General features: G+C 27.6%; 2 protein-coding genes across 2 annotated transcripts in view; both read right to left on the bottom strand.

Moving 5' to 3' along the window:
- Window positions 1–370: 370 nt before the first annotated feature.
- On the bottom strand, window positions 371–10,543 carry LOC109608487 (uncharacterized). The gene is made up of 5 exons (XM_020024928.2): window positions 10,370–10,543; window positions 2,500–2,887; window positions 2,234–2,440; window positions 1,525–1,740; window positions 371–639 (listed from the first exon to the last, which is right to left on the bottom strand). Exons 2-5 carry the CDS (start codon window positions 2,884–2,886, stop codon window positions 487–489), a joined length of 963 nt encoding a protein of 320 aa, XP_019880487.2. The 5' UTR covers window position 2,887; window positions 10,370–10,543; the 3' UTR covers window positions 371–486.
- Window positions 10,544–13,015: 2,472 nt separating this feature from the next.
- LOC109608466 (uncharacterized) overlaps window positions 13,016–19,119 on the bottom strand; it is a 64,963-nt gene continuing 58,859 nt past the window's right edge. The window contains exons 7-14 of the mRNA XM_049970489.1: window positions 16,488–16,616; window positions 16,335–16,434; window positions 16,087–16,280; window positions 15,778–16,026; window positions 13,924–14,116; window positions 13,612–13,873; window positions 13,320–13,556; window positions 13,016–13,268 (exon numbers count right to left, since the gene is read on the bottom strand). Of these exons, the coding sequence (XP_049826446.1) occupies window positions 13,119–13,268; window positions 13,320–13,556; window positions 13,612–13,873; window positions 13,924–14,116; window positions 15,778–16,026; window positions 16,087–16,280; window positions 16,335–16,434; window positions 16,488–16,616 (1,514 nt within the window). The 3' untranslated portion in view covers window positions 13,016–13,118. The remainder of the gene's footprint in view (window positions 13,269–13,319; window positions 13,557–13,611; window positions 13,874–13,923; window positions 14,117–15,777; window positions 16,027–16,086; window positions 16,281–16,334; window positions 16,435–16,487; window positions 16,617–19,119) is intronic.

A 19,119-nucleotide genomic window follows, 5' to 3' on the forward strand; every position in this document is an offset into this window, starting at 1 on the left:
ATTTATAGTAAGTATGTATAAATGTAAAAGATAAAAAAGTTTTTTTTATTAAAAATAATAAATTATAATCTATTTCTTGATATTTAGTATTCAACATTCAATTTATAAATCAATTTGTAATATTTTATATGATTATTAAAATTGGAAGAATAAGAAAATCATACTTCCTTATTATAAATTTAAACTACTCTCAAGTCTAAAATTTGTAGTTTACAATTTACTCTTTTTATTATTTGAGTAAATTAATACGTAAACTCGTGTCATTTTCTTATTATCCTTTGAATATTAAAGTTTTATTTAACTGTAGGATTAAAACACACCTACTTACTTTCTACCTTTCAACAAATAATAAAATAAACACAGCCCCATATTAAAAGATTAATTGGTTTATTTAGCCTAAATACTATAATTACAATTAAAGTACATTAATAATATGGATAATAAATATTTACAGAATTTTGATAAATAACATAGGACGATGTATTTTTAGTAATCCTCATATTTTGACGTTGTATATTGTGGTCTTCTTTGCTGCAAGGAAATGTTGATTTCTTCAGGAGATCTGAACACTTGTCCGACGGAAGTCTGTGGCCTAAAGGTTGACGAGGGTTGCTGACGTGGTTGGACCGTCACACGAACCTAAAAAATTATTGAACATTTACAAGTAATTCCTTTTTTATAAAATGTTTAAATGACAATTCCGAGAAGGTCCCTCATTAATTTTATAATGATAGAATGTTGTATATTAATTAATTGCTTTGACTAAATATAAGAACATTCCAAAAAACTATTAATTACATTACATAGAACATAATTCCTTGTTATTAGCAATTAATATTATCATAAAATAAAACTTGTCTAACCAAAACCAATATTAAATAATAAAAATAAACACTCTCACTTTCAAAACTACCGGTCATTAAATAATATGATTATATAGGTTATAAGCCTTTTTTTAAAAAGAAGTAAAAATTTGCATATTCATTACAGTTTATTTTTTAAATTTATCGAATAACATATAAGTTAAGTGTCATGTTGTGACAAGTTAAAAATTTATCACGGATTGTAAATGAATAACAACATCAGTAAATTATAAACAGCATATTAATTGTCGGTCTTTAAAATTAGTGTAAAAGATGCAAAAAAGCACATGAAAAGCTATTAACAAGAAGAAATGACATTTATTATTATAGTAACATTTTAAAATTGATGTTATTTTTATTTATAGTAGAAATTAATATAATTCATAAATATTGGAATATTTTCTTATTTAGTTTTGGTTTATTTTCTTTTGTAGAAATTAATGGCAAAGATTAAATATTAACGACATATATACTTATAAAAAGATATTTATTGCTTTAATGTTATTTCATAATAAAATAAAAGGAAAAGCGTCGATTTTGATAAATGCCTTTAGATTTGACCTAAGTTTATTTATTTTTACGTATTTACATTTTAAGTTTTTATTTATCAAAACTTCTTTAACATATTTTAATTAAGTCAAATTCCTCCTTTTATACTTACAGAATGTTGATGATGACTTGGCTGTTCCTCTTCGTCATCGTATGTTTGACGGTAAGAGTCTGGGAAATATCTGTCTGAATATCTCAAAGAAACATTGGGTTTCGATTGAAACTCTTCCAAGTTGATTGGCTTGTACAAGAAATCGTTCACAAAGTGATAACTAGATGATTTCTCACAAATGTTATCACCTCCTGGAGGCATGCAAATGAGATGCACCTGTTAAAAGTTAACAATTTATTACTGGTTGTTGTACACATTGACAATTGCAATTTTGGTGAATGCGCCGGTTTTTTATATTTGTTCAGTCAACGAACATAATTAAATGTTGATGAGTTCGAATTATTCGCCTGGGTGTGGCTCGCACCTGTTCGGACCACAATCAGTTTCGGAAACCTCTTTCGTCGTTGCAGAATCCAATCGAGACTTTCCCTCAGACATTTTGATGACTTCGTCACCTCGCTTTTCACGCATGTGCTAAATTATAAATGTTTACATAACGTGTCTAAGAATGTTGAGAGAAATTGTTTTATGTAACGTGACCCTTATTAAATTATGTGCCCAGCCTTTCCATTATTTTATCAGGTAATATGAGATTATATTTATGGTAATGCCACAAGAAAATTTACATTAAATGTCCGGTGTGGTGACATAATGTCACAGGAAATTATATGGACTATTATAAAATATTTAAATTATAATATTTAATTACCTGGTGGAAAGTGAAGCCTTCTGGGCAAATCCAGGAGTGTTTGGCGTTGTCCTGACAATAATGGAAAACTTCACAGCCTAAATCTTCGTCAGCATAATAACCGGTATTTTTGCCATTACAATTGAACCTGGATTGAGGCAAAAGAATGCTGAGTCTGTCTGGTTCTTCTTTTTCTTCCTCTTCTTCCTCCAACTTGTTACCAGGATGCTGTCACATCAAAACATTAAGTACACTGTTATTATTTAGTAAAAACAAATTCAACATACATCTGATACTACAGCTTCTCCCCTTCTGTACTGGGTCTGTTGAATGGCAATCTTCCTTTCGGGCTTGGGAGTGGGCTGGACCTTGGGATGGGCCACTCTCAATGGTACTTGGTAGGTTTGTGGTTGGTAGTTGACGTTCGCATTGGGGTAAGCCTGATGCCTATCCTGACTAGATTCCGGCTCACTGTCCTCGTATTCCTCTTCGGCTTCCTCGTAAGCCACGGTGGGTCGGAACGACGGAACGGTGGGACCGAAGCCGCGGTTTTGGAGGGAACGCAACTCTTCGGCCGTCAGTTTAGTGTAATTGGGCAGGTCTGTTACTTGGGGGGCTGGAGAAATGTGGACAACCGCGATGAGCACGCAAAAGGAGAGCAAAATGATTCTCATTCTGAAAAGATTAAAATATAGTTTATTTTGATTGACTACCTCAAATATTTGTGAAATTAATTTTCATTATTTGATAGCAAATAATTATTCCTACTTATACGATTCAAGACTTATGCAATAAGTTAATTAAAAGAAATCTAATTAGATTTTACAACATAAGTAGAGCATGAAAATATGTATTTATGGGGAAAATGTCAAATTTTTTGGTCAAAAACCAAAACATACTGAATAATTTGAGATATGAAAATTGAAGGAATCACACTAGCAATTTTTTATAGCAAATATAACCACACCACTGTATTAAATACCTCTTAAATGGGTATATACCAAATTTCATAAAAAATATGCATAATGTTCATAATTCTATGGAAAACTTAAAATTCATATTCTTCTTATGAATAACTGTCAAAAATTATCTTGTTTTGGAATAATATACTAATAATACTATATTTATAGTAAAACTCCTAATGCTCAAATTTTAATTGTTTTCACCGTTCTACCGTTCAATTCAACATGTTTGTCATATCTTTTGCTTAAATTTGTGACATTACTGTATATTATTTTTTAATTAACAATTTGGACGAATTAATTTAGGTTAGTGCATAATTTTAGTTTTAACATATATTAAATGAGAAATACATTAATATTTTCTATATAATTTGAATTAAAATTTTAAAGACACAATATATATTTTGAAATTTGAATAAATAGTAGTTTTAAATAAGAAAAGTATTAATTTTTCTCTCAACTGGTGAATTTTATTATATAATATTCTGTATATAAATATAAATATGTATTTATTTAAATTAGTTTATCATTATTAATTAAATCTTAATTAATAAAACTAAAAAAATATTTTTTGCGTTATAAAGATCCAACGACATTAATTATTTTTTACGTAACTTAAAAATATTTTAGATATTAGATTTTAGATTTTAATAAATTTGTAAAGAAATATATTTTATATTATTATTAAAATTTATGAATCATTATTTCTAATATATTTTAATAGTTTTATTATATAAATTCACATTGCATAAGATTTTACTGTAATTAAATAACTATTGTATTATTTTGTATTGTATATTTTTATACTTATTGTTTTATTATTTTTAAAATATGTAATTTCAAGAATTTTTATACTTATTAAAATTTATTTTAATTTTATTAAATATCCATAGTCTAAATGTTAATTTTAATATTTTATATTTTATTCTATATATAATTTTACAAATAAACTTTATTATAAAATATATTACTAATAATAATTTGTACCAAATTTTATTTTACATAATTTATCCCATAATTTGACTATTAGTTGTTGGAAAATTGTTGCAAATATGATTATCTCTGTTATTTTCTATATACAATTGATACTTTTAAGTAATGCATATTGTCATCTAATACAAAGTGAATAATTTTACTTATGAAACATTCACTAAAGATTCCAATAGAGAAATGTAAATGATCAATCATCTTAATATTATCCCAGCGCAGTACCAATTATAGTTTATAAAATCAATAACAATATATAAATATAGCATTAACCTGATTATGATTACTTAAAAGAGAAAACAAAATTTCTACTTAATGGAAATTCTTCTAATGTGATTATGAATATTTACCACTTCCTTCATTTTCTCTGTAAATAAACTTACATAACGAAATTGCAACTTTATTAAAGTTATTGGATAATATAATCTAAAATATATCAAAAGTGCATAATTTCATTCAAACAACAAAGGAAACTGTACCGAAATGAATTAACCTCTGACATTATTAAATATATTTTAATAAACCATTGAGTAAGTATTTACGTAATTCACACATTGTACAAACTAGTCGCTAATCGCATAAACAAAAAGAGTCACTTTGTATTTAAAAATTAACATTTAAAAATCACTATTAATTTTGCATATTTAATGTGTGTTCTTCATAATCTTGCATAATTATTCACATGTTATATGTATGCATCATCCATTTCACAATCAAATATGAAACTGACTTCAGAATTTTTTTAAATGTGTCATTACAATTTATATTATATTATATTTTAATCTTTTAACACTTACATCATTTGATAATTGCAGCCCAGAAGTTATTTAATGGTTTCATGAAGTGGTACAAGAAAATTGACGTTTTTACATCTTGTTCGGCACGTAATGTCTCTCACTTGTGCAAGATTAATAAATCGCCACATTTTTTGTAATATCTTACAGGTTACACGCCGTACTTTCACCGTATCTCTGAATTATTATTAACAACGAGACAATTAGATTGAGAGCAAGACGAAAGGATGCTCGTACTTGCATCCATTGCACAATACTGGTCGCAGCTGAACATTTTAAAGGATTTTTTCTGTTTGTTTCATATGTTCACGTGGAACATTCGCAGGCGAAACTTTCACCGAACCTTTAGTTATGTCAGTGGCAAGGAAATACGCACAAACGACCTCTTTAGGACAAGGTTCTTATACAATTGCGCCAAATGCATTATTGATCATGTTTTTAGGTATTCATTAAAATTGCAGTGAAAGTATAACGATTTATGCACCTGAAACGTTGGATTCGGTCTAGAGCAGTTGCCCTCTCTTTCAATCTGATTTTATGTTCGTAAATGTGCATTGTTCGAATGTTATTATAATTGGGTATTCGATAAATTTGTTGATAATTTCGCTTTTAGTTATTTTCAACCATCTTGAACGTGAAACGCTTATGAACAAGCAACGCATTAAGGCATTATTTAAATTTGTTGCTTCAATCGGTGAGACTTTCAACTGGCAAAATGTTCAATTTTTTAACTAATCACATATACACACACTTTCTTTTACTGGAATATGGGTCATTTTCCAATCCAGCATAACCAAGATGACTACGTTGCAGTTTCTTGTGCGATTCGAATTTTTCGTTGTGATTGTCGATTGCATTTCTAAATGCCTGTTGCTTGGCACTGGAAATAATTGGGTCGTAAAAAACGCGTGGCGATTTGCACGACGATCTGGTACGGTTTAATTGTCTTTGGCGTTGCGACACCAATATTGCCCTTCTAATTCTTGATCGAACCAGATTCGCAATACCCACTTAAATTTAAAGCACAAAAATCGGTCAGATAATAAGAAGTAAGCACTAGGAGAAGAGAATTACAAATTGGAAAGGAATTGGTCAATGTGACATGTGAAGTAAACTAGAAGTAGGTAATAAACTTAATTGATTATAGAATATATAACTTGGAAGCAAAGATTTGCTCTAATTGTATGAAGTAACAGGTAGAATAGACAAAATGATGTATGAAGATTTTGAAAACATGGAATGGTGACTGGTGTTCGACTTTAACATAATTTGTTTACTGCCATTTATACAATAAAGAGGATGTAACTCCGACAAGGTTAATTTTATAGAATTCAATTATTTAAGATCATCCTTGAATTTTTATCAAATTCATTTGACATATGACGTAAGTTACGTGCCATGAACCATAATCTATCAGAATGTACTTTTTTTATTTGCGGAAAATCATATTCATATGATCTGTTACAAAAAATTGAAATGTCAAGTTTAAATGCGGTTTACGATCGTGAACTATTACAAGAGAGTATTTGCTGAAGGACGTGAATTAGTCATATTTTATTACTGTTAGCTTAAGCTTTTGAAATTGTCCCCAAAACGATTATTTTTTTTGTAACAAATATTATCTAATGACCATAATTATCACATACACTTGCTAAATTGTTGTAAAACATCTGTCCCAACGAAATGCATCCACTTAAAAACCATTATGTAACACAAAAACATTAACAATTCAAAAGAATTCGATTATAAAAATATTTATCTAATCCGTGAAATGTCAGATGATAGTAAAAAGTTGACTGTGATTCACCAAGCGGTTTTTTCTTTTAATATTTATGAGAGTGACCAAAAGGTCACCAGCAAAATCCTGCAACTTTACAAAAACAATTCGACACATGCACCAAATTAATTCGTTTCGACACAAACATGAGCACGTATCATGAACCAGTGTCAATGAAATTCCCCGAAATGAACTTGATCTTAACACTTTCACGGCTATAAATTATTTAACAGACGATCCGTCCAGTTAGAAATTACTTTCGCTGAACCGATTCACAATTCGGGTCCATCGCCGCACTTGCAGTTATATTGATAAATAAAATCTGCATCTAGAAAGCACGCGTAAATTTCGTTGACAATTTCCATTCGATAACCATCGCTGATACCCATCTGGATAAATATTGATAGAAAACGAGAAAAAGCCAATCAACGATCCAGTCAAACGAAATTGCTCGTTTTCAAATGCTATTGCATGAAAAAAAACTGCATTGTCTAATAATAATGTAATTTATTCAGGCAATCGCATAATCGATGTGAATTTTTTTTCGATTATTTTGAAAGTGTATATAATTGATGATATAAGATAAATAGACGAACAATGGATGAATCATTGTGTGTGAAAGAGATTGTTTTCAAATTTTATGCACTCCTACACAAACGGAATATTTTTAGGACCATTACTTTCTTTGGAGAAATTGTACGGACGCCCGTTATGCATTTGTGCGATAGAAATCGCACGGCTGCGAAGTACGCGTTCATTCATCATCATGGAAATGCCGAATTTATTGTGATTTTGACCCTGCAAAGTTTATAAAAAGACATGGCGCCGTGGTATTATAATAATGTCGAGATTTACATTCGCAAACGGCATAAAATACGAAAATTCCTGAATATCAATCAGTGATGTCATCTTGTTTATGAGAGTGATACGAGCAGTTTCATCAACTCCGTCCCGGACCTCTATTGTTTAGCGAACCTTCGATTCGCAGTTGCATTTCTAAATAATCGAGAGCAGGCCTAGCAATTAAATTGATTAGTGATCGGTAAATTTATATGTATCACTTTAGAAAGTTCGCCTAACAAATTGTATGATTTTGAAGCCTTGAAAGATAACTCGTTCAAACTTTATGATTCATAAGTTGAACAATGTGTAATTTTACGTTTGCCATTTAGCCTAAAAACTATGATTAACAATAAACCATGTGGGAATTTGACCAGTTGTATTTATTGGATAATTGAGTTCGTGCCGCTGAAATATTTTGCATGGAAACACAATTACTTACATTTAATTACAGCTGACACGTTATAATAAATAAACGGTTAAACGGCTCTCGAATGCGTTACAAAGGAAGAAAGTAAATTAATGACCTGAACAGACAGTTTAAATTAAACATCAATTAAATGTTGGTTAAACTACAAAATCGACGAACTGTGCACATTATTATTTTTTTTTTTTATTGCAGCCGAATTAATTAGCCGAAAAAGTGAAAACAAATCGACGTGAGAAGATGGTTTAAAACTATCGACGATATTTGGAAATAATTGTTGCATTGTGTTGGATTTGACAGTTCATGTAACTAATAACATGCATTAACATGGGAATTGGATTTTGAAATTTGTTGCGAAACGGTTGGAATTACTATTGTGTTGGGATGCAACCAGTTGCAAGATTGATTAATACTTTAACGAAATTTTTAATTTTTGGGTAAATTTATTACGACAAAATTGTGTTTGCACTTCTGTGTAATTTTACAATTTTAATTTTCGCAACAGTATTATAACTGCCTTAAGTTGCTTTAACGTATTTTTATATAATATATAATTTATATTGCTAAAATATATTCAAAAGAAATTATATTGAGTTTTATGTATTACACCTATTCAATTTACGATATCCTATTTAATTTTTCCACATGGAAATTGTCGAAAATAAAATAACTAAATTAAAAACTAATGTATTAAAATACTTTTAAGCTGTGTAAATTAGATAAATGCTTAGTTTTTAGACATTTTTTTATTCAATAATTTTAAAATATTTGATGAGAATCAATTTATTGCGAATAATGAATTTTTTTAAAATTAAATATTGCATTCTATATTTTGGTTAATACCTCAGTGGCCTATATTTTATTTTTTAATAATAGATATCAATTAGTAAGGAATAAAATGTAAATATATTTTTAAGTAAATGATTATTATATATTTTAAATTTAATTGAATGAATCCTTGATATAACAATTTTAGTAGTTTTCTTTAGTAGAAAATGTTAAAATGTAGGTTACATTGTTAAAATACATTTAAAAATTGTATTTTTTCTGAGTATTATATAAATTTTTGTTATTTTATGTAATATAGATAAAACATTAATAAAATAAATATTAAAAATCAAACAAAATTGACGAATATTTTTAGATACTTTTTTAATCTTTTAATTTATACTTATTTTAAAGTTATATTTATTATAGTATTTTATTTTATATGTTGGTATTTTTTATTTAATTTTTAAATAATAGGGAAATTGTAAATACATTTTTTCAAAAGAATGTAAGTTTATGTTGTATTTTACAACAATTTTAATTTCATAATACATAACAAACAATTATATTAAATATTACTAAAATTACTTTGTTCTAAACTGGTTTTTAGACATTTATAAATATTTATTTTTAATTTTAATAACGTTAAATCGTTAAATTTAATATTAATGCTAATAATAATATTTTGAAGATTATTTTTTATTTATCTTTCTTTGAATTTTTTATTGAAATATGGTATTTCAACAAAATTGTTGTAATACATTTTTAATATTTATTCAATATTTTAGTTTTTAGATATTTTTTAAGAAACTTAATATGTTGTTGAATATTATATTTAATTAAAAATTATATTTATTATATTGCTTTTTATTTTATTTATTATATTATTATCTCATTGCCAGTGAAAATTTTACTTTTGATTAACTGACAAATAGTGGAGAAATTGTAAACGTATATTTTTTTTCAACAATATAAATATATGTTGTATTTTACACTGGTTTTAATTTAATACCAAATATAACAACATAATTTATGACATTCATACATATTTTATATAATTTTGTATAAAATTTTATCAATTGTAAATGTTGTTATATATTACTTTATTATTAAATAATGTTTTGTACCATTTAGGAATATTTATATTTAATTTTAATAATATTAAACCGTCAAGTAAAGAATTTTATTTTCACTAATAAATATTTTTTGGAAAATTTTAATTTTATTGAAGCATTTTCACCAAAATTATTGTACTAATAAATTTTTAATATTCGATAAATTGATAATTTTCATGTCAATTACGTACGTTATTATTATTATAATGAATAATTTTAAGTACTTATTTCATTGTGCAAATTTCCACAAATGTCGTAAAATAAATACACTGAAAATATAAAATTACTAACACATCAAATGTTGACATTTGCGGGCAATTAAATTAAATTTACCATTAGTATTTATATACATAATATAAATTTTAATATATATCCATTATATCGCCTTATTGATAAATAATAAATTTACTATAATTCACTCATAACCACTGATTTGTGTAGGTAATGAAATAATAATAATAATAAAACAAATAAAATGGATACTTACATGATAGACGTTCCTATCGTTTACAAAGCACAAGCACACTTCTTCACTGAACTGCGTCGTCGACTGATTAGCGCCGAATTTCTTCGTGAAAGTGAATATCAAAAGTACCGAGCAAGATAGTCTCTCGGGGGTCTCGACTTTCGCGCCAAGTCGACTTTATATGTATTTACTCTTACTTTCGTATTCTGTGTGTCCAGCAACTGTATCGATATCTCGACTATATATCAGTTTCGCTTTTGGCGTGGTTCTCTTTTTTTTCGGTACCGGGTGGGGGCAGACGGCGTTACGTTTCGTTGAGAGGGTTCGTATTTTCGGCCCCCCGGTTCTTGCAGTTACATGATGTGAGGAATGCGACTTTTTTGGGTGTGGACCGGATCTGATTAATGGGACTGCACATGGTCAAGTGGTAAATGGGGTGATGCAAATCGATGTGAATGAACTATATTTCAATTAATAAAACGGCACGATCAACAATCCGTTTTTCAATTGTTTGTTCAAGTGTTTCAGTAATGTGCCGAATTTTGTTATATCTCTCTTACTATACCATAAATTTTTAAACTTAGACTGTAATTTTCAGACATACAAATTGAAAGTATGCTAATTTCATAACTAATTCTGGTTTATCATTAAAAGTGATTTTGAAAAGAAAAATACACCTGCTAATCAAAATTAAATTTGTTCCCATTATAATGTTAATTATACACATACAGAAAGTGAATTTTACTCTCAAAAATTTCACAAAAAAAATTGTTTAATTGTTTGTTTTGTTGGGATATTTTAGAATTGGTTCTCATATTAAATATGCTAATTCTTTTATTCAAGTCTGACTTAGTATCCTGAACTGCTTTAGAGAAATCGCATTTTAATGACCTGAACTGGCGTTAACTGAAAGTAACAAAGTTCATGAACTAAGTAATCTTTTAAATTTACATAGTTTTTTGTTAAAATTTATGTGAATTTTTAAGTAAAATTGTATAATATACCAAAGTATGTGTAAAATGTCAAATATTTTAATATAAAAACGATGTTATATCATAAGTTTAACCGTAACTTAACAATAATCTTGACAAACCGTCCTACGAGCAAAATCGTCCCGTATTTTATAACGATACTGAAATGTGTAAACTTATGTATTTATGACAGAATAACCATTAATGGCTATTTGTTAAACTCATTAGAACAAGAAAATTGGTACATCATTATAAAGTTTCAAAGTTCAATTAAAAAGTTTGAATTGCCTAAAAAATGCTTTAAGAAAAAGAGGTATTATAAATATTGAAAAACTTTTTATACCATAAAATAACCTTAATTCTACTTTTACTAAACAAATATGTGTTTTATTTGTAAAATTTTAATTGTTTTTAACCTATTTTAATTCATATTAATTATTAAATTGCTGTTGATGTATTTCTTTAAATATGCCCAATATTGGAAATTTACGGTTACGGATCACAAATTATTGTCTAGTAGGAAATCCTAATAAAATTTCCTAAGGTCACATCTTTAATAATGTACATAAATTTTCGCATTACTCACATTCTAATTAACATTTATAAAATATAATACTCAATTTATTAAAATTATATTTAACATATTTAAAAATATGTATTTTAGAAATAACACGAAAATGAAGTAATATTAATTTATAAATAAATCATACTTTGAACTTGGCATTAATTTAAAATAACAAAGTTCATGTTTACACGTGCTCACATTTTATGAAGTATTTTTTATTCGTATATGTGATGATCATTTTAAAATAACTTCAAAATATTGTTTATATTTGTGAAACTCACGAATTAATGGACTAATTAAAATAAATGTGGCGTCGACATTCGAACACTTTTATTTAAAAACCACGTTCACATTTCGATCTTTTGTTGTGCAACTTTCACAGCTTGCATCAAATGTTCATAATATTTATTTTCAAAAATTTTAATAAAACCATCCGGATAACATTATGCGATACTTCTATCCATTATACTTCATTAAGCAGGTTTTATTTAATTATTTTATGCATGAAAAGAAACTGCTAACCATAAACTTATTACAAATTATGGCAACTAGAACAGAATTGTAAGGATACAAATTATATAATCAACCCAATTTGAAATGGTTAATTAAGCGACTTGAAAAATTAAACAGTGCAAAATTGATTTAATTATTTATAAATTTCTAAATAGACAATCAAACAATAAAACGTGCATACATAACATCGACCAACTTATGATGGACTACGTATATTCAAAAGATTCTGCAATCTTGTTGTAATCGTCATTAATTACAAGATTTCCAATTTTATAAACGACTGGAAACATTGTTCAATATAAATTATTTACAAAACAGGCAATCTTATCCATATTCTGAAGCCGTTCCTACGTGAAATACCTGCAGATAGAAATCACAAAATATATTCACCAGTTTACGGCATATGTTCTAATAAAACAATAACTTTCACCTAATATGGTCAACGATACTAGAAATTAACGGAGTAATTATATAATTCGTCAATTTTCTTTGCAATTAAATAACTGCAGGTGAAAACAGGCATTTTTCATGTCTACAAACATATGGTATGTAAATGGTAGTAAATAAACTGGTACGGCATACAACAAAATTCATCGAATTCGGTAATCAAACAAAATATAGAAACGTAATTTTATTTCGAAATTACAAACCTAGTTATTGGATATTACACACACAAAATATTTACAGAATAGTTTTAATTCCGATGTTACATTTTATAAGATTAAACATATAATTCAAAGCTAGTTTGCATCTGAGGCGACGGATTGTCCATATTCTCCATTTTGTCCTCCCTTCCAGTCAAATTGTAACCGATTTCGTGGTACCTCACTGGGTACGTCAGTTGATTGCCCTTGTCCCAAGTGTACAGCTCCTGAAATCAATAATCATTTTATCTCATAATTTGCTCGTTCATATTTTTTACCTTATTCCTGTGATTGTAGCCAATCATGGTGGTCTTCCTGAAGGGGTTTGAGAATGAAAGGTTCACATCGAGCAAAATATCCTTGTACAAATCCAGGGCAAATCTAATCTTGGTGTTGGTAATAGAAACACTGTCGACAGCATAGAGAACGCCACAAACTATGAACATTTCGCCGACCTTATGGTGGTCTATGCTGACGTTCCAAATCTTCTGAGGCATCATCTTATCAACATCCAGCTGAAAGAGAGCCAGCGATGAGAGAGGATGTTTAATAAAAATTATAAACGTTTACCTTCATGACGGCGGTGTTGTTGCTGTTGGGGATGGGAAAGATTACCCAGAGACCATTATCGTCAACACTGAAGTCCATGTGGCTGTATTGACCAGAATAAAGTTTGTCCTGCACGTTATCGAAGGGTATATCCAAAAACGAGCTAGATTCTGAGCTCAAATTGTATTTAACAATTTTATTTTTTCCGTGTTCATTATAATAAAAGCAACCGTTGTATATAACTTGGGTACTGCCCTCAAACTTACTGGGAATCATGTACTCCCTAAAAATGTTCGATGAAAAATTGTCCGGTTTTCTTGAAACAGAACTTACTTTGATGGCTTATTGTTTTTATACACCGTTTTGTTGTCGAACTCGTATAATTTGTGTGGGTAGTCCTCGTAAGTGGCCCAGAACTTCTCATAGTTCTTTTCGTTGGAAGAAATTGTTTCACGCATCCAACACCCGTAATTGTGCTCAGTGAAACTATTGTATACAGGTTTGCCAACGGCATATAAAACACAATCTGCAACAGATTTTTAACATTTGTTACTTAAATATGCTTATTTATAATCATGTTAACTTTAAGAAGAAAGTGAGAAATCGTAAAGAATGTTTCAATTATCTTATTTTCTTTACGCTTAATTACCGATTGATGCCTAATTTAAAAAATGCCAAATGGTACAAAATATATTAAAATTAATGATTTAGAGATGCAAGTAAACCCGTGTCCAAAAGTTATAGACGTTAAATTTTTATGAATTAAAATGGGGCTACTTTAAAATTAATTGTATTAATTATTAATAGTAGAAGTGATTATTGTCAAAATTTGTTCGGACAATTATGCCCAGTAGTAAATTAACTACAAATGAAAAGAGTAGAGCAATTCGAATCTTGGAATCTGGTGTCAGTAAGATCGAAATTGTCTTAATGTTACACAAAGTGATAATTCTCGATTTTTATCAACCTGACTCTATTTCGAAGAGACAAAGAAGTGATAGACCAAGGGAAAAACTACCGCAAATGAATACAGACTATCAAATTTTCAAACAGCTATCGAAAATAACTCGAAACGTTGAGAATTGAGTCTTTCGAACCCTGAGAATAGGATATGCTAATAGAGCTGATTTTGAACCATCAACCTCACCCTAACACTCTTCCAGAGTTTCAACCTATAATTTGGCTAATATATCCCAAGAAGAATTGAATAACTTCTTAGAAGACATCCACTGGAGGTGGAAGTTCTTTACGATAACAATGGAGGACATATATTGTATTAAATCTTATGTATATATATAAATTTGATGAAAAATAATTAATTATTGATTTACCTTTAAGTCGTGTACATTTTTACGCAATAAAAATAAATACGTAAATAATGTTCAATTTTTAATTTTTAACAGTTGACTAATTTCATAGTTTATTTTTAAAAATTATAGTATTAGAATATGAAATATAAAAAATACCTTTATCATGTCCCAAACATATGTAGAAAAATGTTTTTTATATTTACAGTATTATTATATTAAATGTAAAAATATTCACTTTAAGAGAGTTCACTTTTCAAGAGAGAAGGTAGCAATTTGAAATTTTTTACAATTCGTCTTCTTAAATGTCTAGTTTCACTCAAGAACGTTTCGTTAAGCAAAACTGAAATTTATAAAAGTGCTGCGGTTGGCCTGAAAACAACGCCAAACTAAGCGTGACAATTAATGAGAAATTTCGTATATGAACTTGTTCCCAGTTGCCTTTATGAATTAATTGAATTGTAAAAAACAGTTAAAGAGAGACTAAGCCAGATAATTTTAAATATCTATAAACTTACGAAAGTTAATTACCACTTAAAGTTTGAAATGTTTGTTCGTGTAGCTCTTAATTCAATTGGTTTTCTATGCGATCCGCTAAAGTAAATCCGCAGGCGATTTAGCAACTCATTCATTATTTTCCGGCGCATCTTAGAACTTCCATTTACATTCTTTCCGATTGGCGGATTCTGACTAAATGGGAAATTCAATGCACTTTAATTAATTGATATAAAGTTAATTGGGAAATTAATTATCCTCAGAGAGAATGGTTATCTATACTTGGATTAACGTGCCATTATTCGAATTCAGTTTTGTCCCGTTTAATTAATTAAATCAGGAAGCGTATAGTAATGTAAATTTCCTCCAAATCAATGCAACTTACCGGTTGTTCTTTTACCAAGTCCGATTAACGTCATGTTGATGTCCAACTGTCTGACTTCCCAATGACTGATCAGATCTATTAGTGACACTCCGCCGGGGCTGCACTTGTTCTCACACTCGGGACACAGAACTGGAGGACCACAGAGATCCTCCAGAGATTTTCGGTCGGGCGGTAAGACCCCGTACACCGTCGGATCTTTCCCAAAATCTGAACCCATCTGAGACCTCGACTTCTTGTACGAATCGACCTCTGCAAACGGAAACCGGGAAAAGATTAAATCGTAAACTGAAAAAGTCGCGTATGGATTACCGTAAATGGTGATTTCCCCTCTGGTCCTCTGTAGTAAGTTCTTGCTAACACAAGCGTACAGATATAGGAAATCATTGGCATTGACCCGTGTAATATTCAATTGCATCTTTGATTTGTAGCCCACAGTTTCGGAATTATCGATCCGGTATTTACCACCATGCTCCAGGAGCATTCCATCTGACCTCTCCCAAAATCTAAAACAATTACACCATATCATTACGTGGAAAGCATGCAAATCGATAACTCACTTAACCGGCTCAGGAAATCCTTCGGTTTCACATTCTAAAACGGCCGTGGATCCGTTTACGACTTCCACCATTTGATGTCGTATTCTGATCAAAGGCGGGACTGTAGTGAAAACGTTGGTTAAATGGTGATTACATAGATAAAATTTGACTTACAGTGGACTTCTAAAGCGTAGGTTTGGTTGGCTTGCGGTGGCACTCCATTGTCAGCAATACACAAATATGTGCCGATGTGGTCGCGGTTAACTCTCGTCAAATTGAGAGTCGGACCGGCGATGTTGATGTCTTTAATAAAATATATTTTAACCCACTTTTCATGTTTGGTGTTTTTGATCATTTAGTGATTAATTATTGTGAAATTTACAGTTAAATGTGACAATTCTTGATGGTTTTATTCATCTTTTGTGCAATTAATCCCATTAAAAATTTATGGTTTCATTACTGTTCAACACTAATTGTGTTTAGTAAATGGTCCATATAAAATGAAATAAGAAACAGACAAAAATTAAAATAATAACTTAAATACGTGGAATTTATACATTTATTCTTAACAGAACTGTCCTATACATATGATAATATTTCATAAATTTCATTGTATTGTTATAATTTGTATTTATATACGTATTTAATTAATTTTAATGCATAACATTATTAATGAATTAATGCTCTGCGAATTTATATCATAAATTATATTAACTGAATATTAAATATTTGATATTTTAGTATTTTACTTATTAAAAAAATATAATAAAACAATAGTGGAAATTGGATAATTTCAATAAAATTGTCATTAATAAAATATTTTGACAATTTAATTCCATTTCATTTTATTTTTATATTATATATTTTATATAATATATAAATATGCTATTTAAACACTCGATTCGTTTTTCGAATTATTATAGTAACGAAAAATATAATTACCTCCTATATAATATCTAAAAATTAAAAATATTTAATATAAAATATAATATTTCCATTGTTCATTTTTAATGTTTAATATTATTCCGGAAGATATTAAAAATATCAAATTTTACATAATTGTAAAAATTAAAATATTCGAAATGTTTATTTTAATATTATTATTATTTGTTTTAATATTATATTAAATATAATTTTATTATTATATAATATTTCAGGTTTTGTCCTGTTAAGTTAATAAATGAAAAATGATGGACGAAGTGTCAATTTTTTTAAATAAATTAATAAAAAAATAAAGTCATATATTTGTTAATAAATTAAATTATTTTGTAAATTTTATTACATGCAGTAATTAAAGAAAAATAATGTTATATAAGTTTGTATTAAAATATAAATAAAATCATAAAAAATTAGAAATTATGCAGCTATTATGACAAACACCTATTTTGTGAATAATTTTTACATAATTTCAAAATTTTATTCAAATTTTAAAATGTGAAAGCCAGCTTTCATTCATAAAATTTATTTAATATTACTGTTTTTATTATCTTGGAACAATATGTCGTTGAGTATGAATGAAATAATCTCATTCACAATAATCAAATTTTTATTTATATATTTTATCATACATAAATATTTATATAAAAAAAATTAAAACCACATAAATTTTCTTTAATGGGGCAAATATAATTTCCAAATTTTATAATTAATTAATTAAACGATAAACAAACAATTATTTATGAAAATGGAAAAAATATGAGTCAAATTATATTTTAAAATTTATTGATTAAAAAAAAATAAATAACCACTATCAAGAAAACATTTTATTTAATTTAAAAAAAAATATCTTGAAAGATTAGATTAAATAAACATCATTTAAAAGAAAAACAATTTTATTTTAATAATTCCGGAAGCAACTACTATATATATATAAGTTATTTAACTTATAATTTATAATTCAAAACGTGTGAAAATAGATTTTTATCAGTTAATTTTTTTTCAACAGAATAAATAGAATTTCCATATTTTTTGATCTTAACTGTAACGTCATTATTTATATTTTGATTCACATTTTCTTTTCATTTATTTCATAGAGATTTAAAAATATATTTTATTAAATTATATTTTAAAATTGATTAATTCCGAAAAATGTCATTAAATAATTACTAAAATAGAAATTTTTTATTTAATTTAAAAAGGCATAGTCTCTTGAAAAATTAGATTTAATTTCATCCATTGAAAGAAAACCAATTTTACGTTTATAATCTCAAATTATTACACTTAAACTATTTCATTGTGTGTGTGTTCTTTGTAAGTTTAAAAAGTATTATTTTTCTTCCTACGAATGAATAAAAGTAATTTTTACCTATTCTCATATGATGTAACATATGTTTCTCTTTTAAATAAGTAAATTACTAAACGATTCTGTGGGTAATATAATAAACAAATTCCACTTTTGAAATTTGTACAACCCCTGTTTAAAATGCAGCTTTGTTGATTTAGTATATGAAAGCAGGCTTTCATTCATAAAGTTTATTTAATATTGCTATGTTCTTTATCTTTAAAGACTATTATAGACTTTATCTTTAGACACTATTTTATAGTAGAAAAAAATTAAATTATTATTCATTGTCAATTACAAATATCTTACATGAATTTTACTGCAGACTTTCACCTAAACAATAAACTTGATAACTTGTTTTCCATTCTATTCAGGAACATGTAAAAATTGATTAAATTGTTAAATTTTTTTAATAATTAATTTTAATTAATTTAAAAAATTAGATTAAATCGTCATAATTTAAAAGAATAATTTTCTTTATAATACCGAATTATTACAGTCAAACTCTTTAAATATTCATTCTTT

Source organism: Aethina tumida, chromosome 1 (assembly GCF_024364675.1).
Source record: "Aethina tumida isolate Nest 87 chromosome 1, icAetTumi1.1, whole genome shotgun sequence".
Taxonomy (NCBI): domain Eukaryota; kingdom Metazoa; phylum Arthropoda; class Insecta; order Coleoptera; family Nitidulidae; genus Aethina; species Aethina tumida.

Bases quoted from the DNA above. Each gene is read 5' to 3' on its own strand.
- LOC109608487 (XM_020024928.2), bottom strand. From the start codon at position 2,886: ATGAGAATCATTTTGCTCTCCTTTTGCGTGCTCATCGCGGTTGTCCAC. The intron at 2,441-2,499 runs GTATGTTGAATT...TTGATGTGACAG, and splicing joins GAGAAGCTGTAGTATCAGAT to CATCCTGGTAACAAGTTGGA. The intron at 640-1,524 runs GTAAGTATAAAA...ATAATTTTTTAG, and splicing joins CAAGTCATCATCAACATTCT to GTTCGTGTGACGGTCCAACC.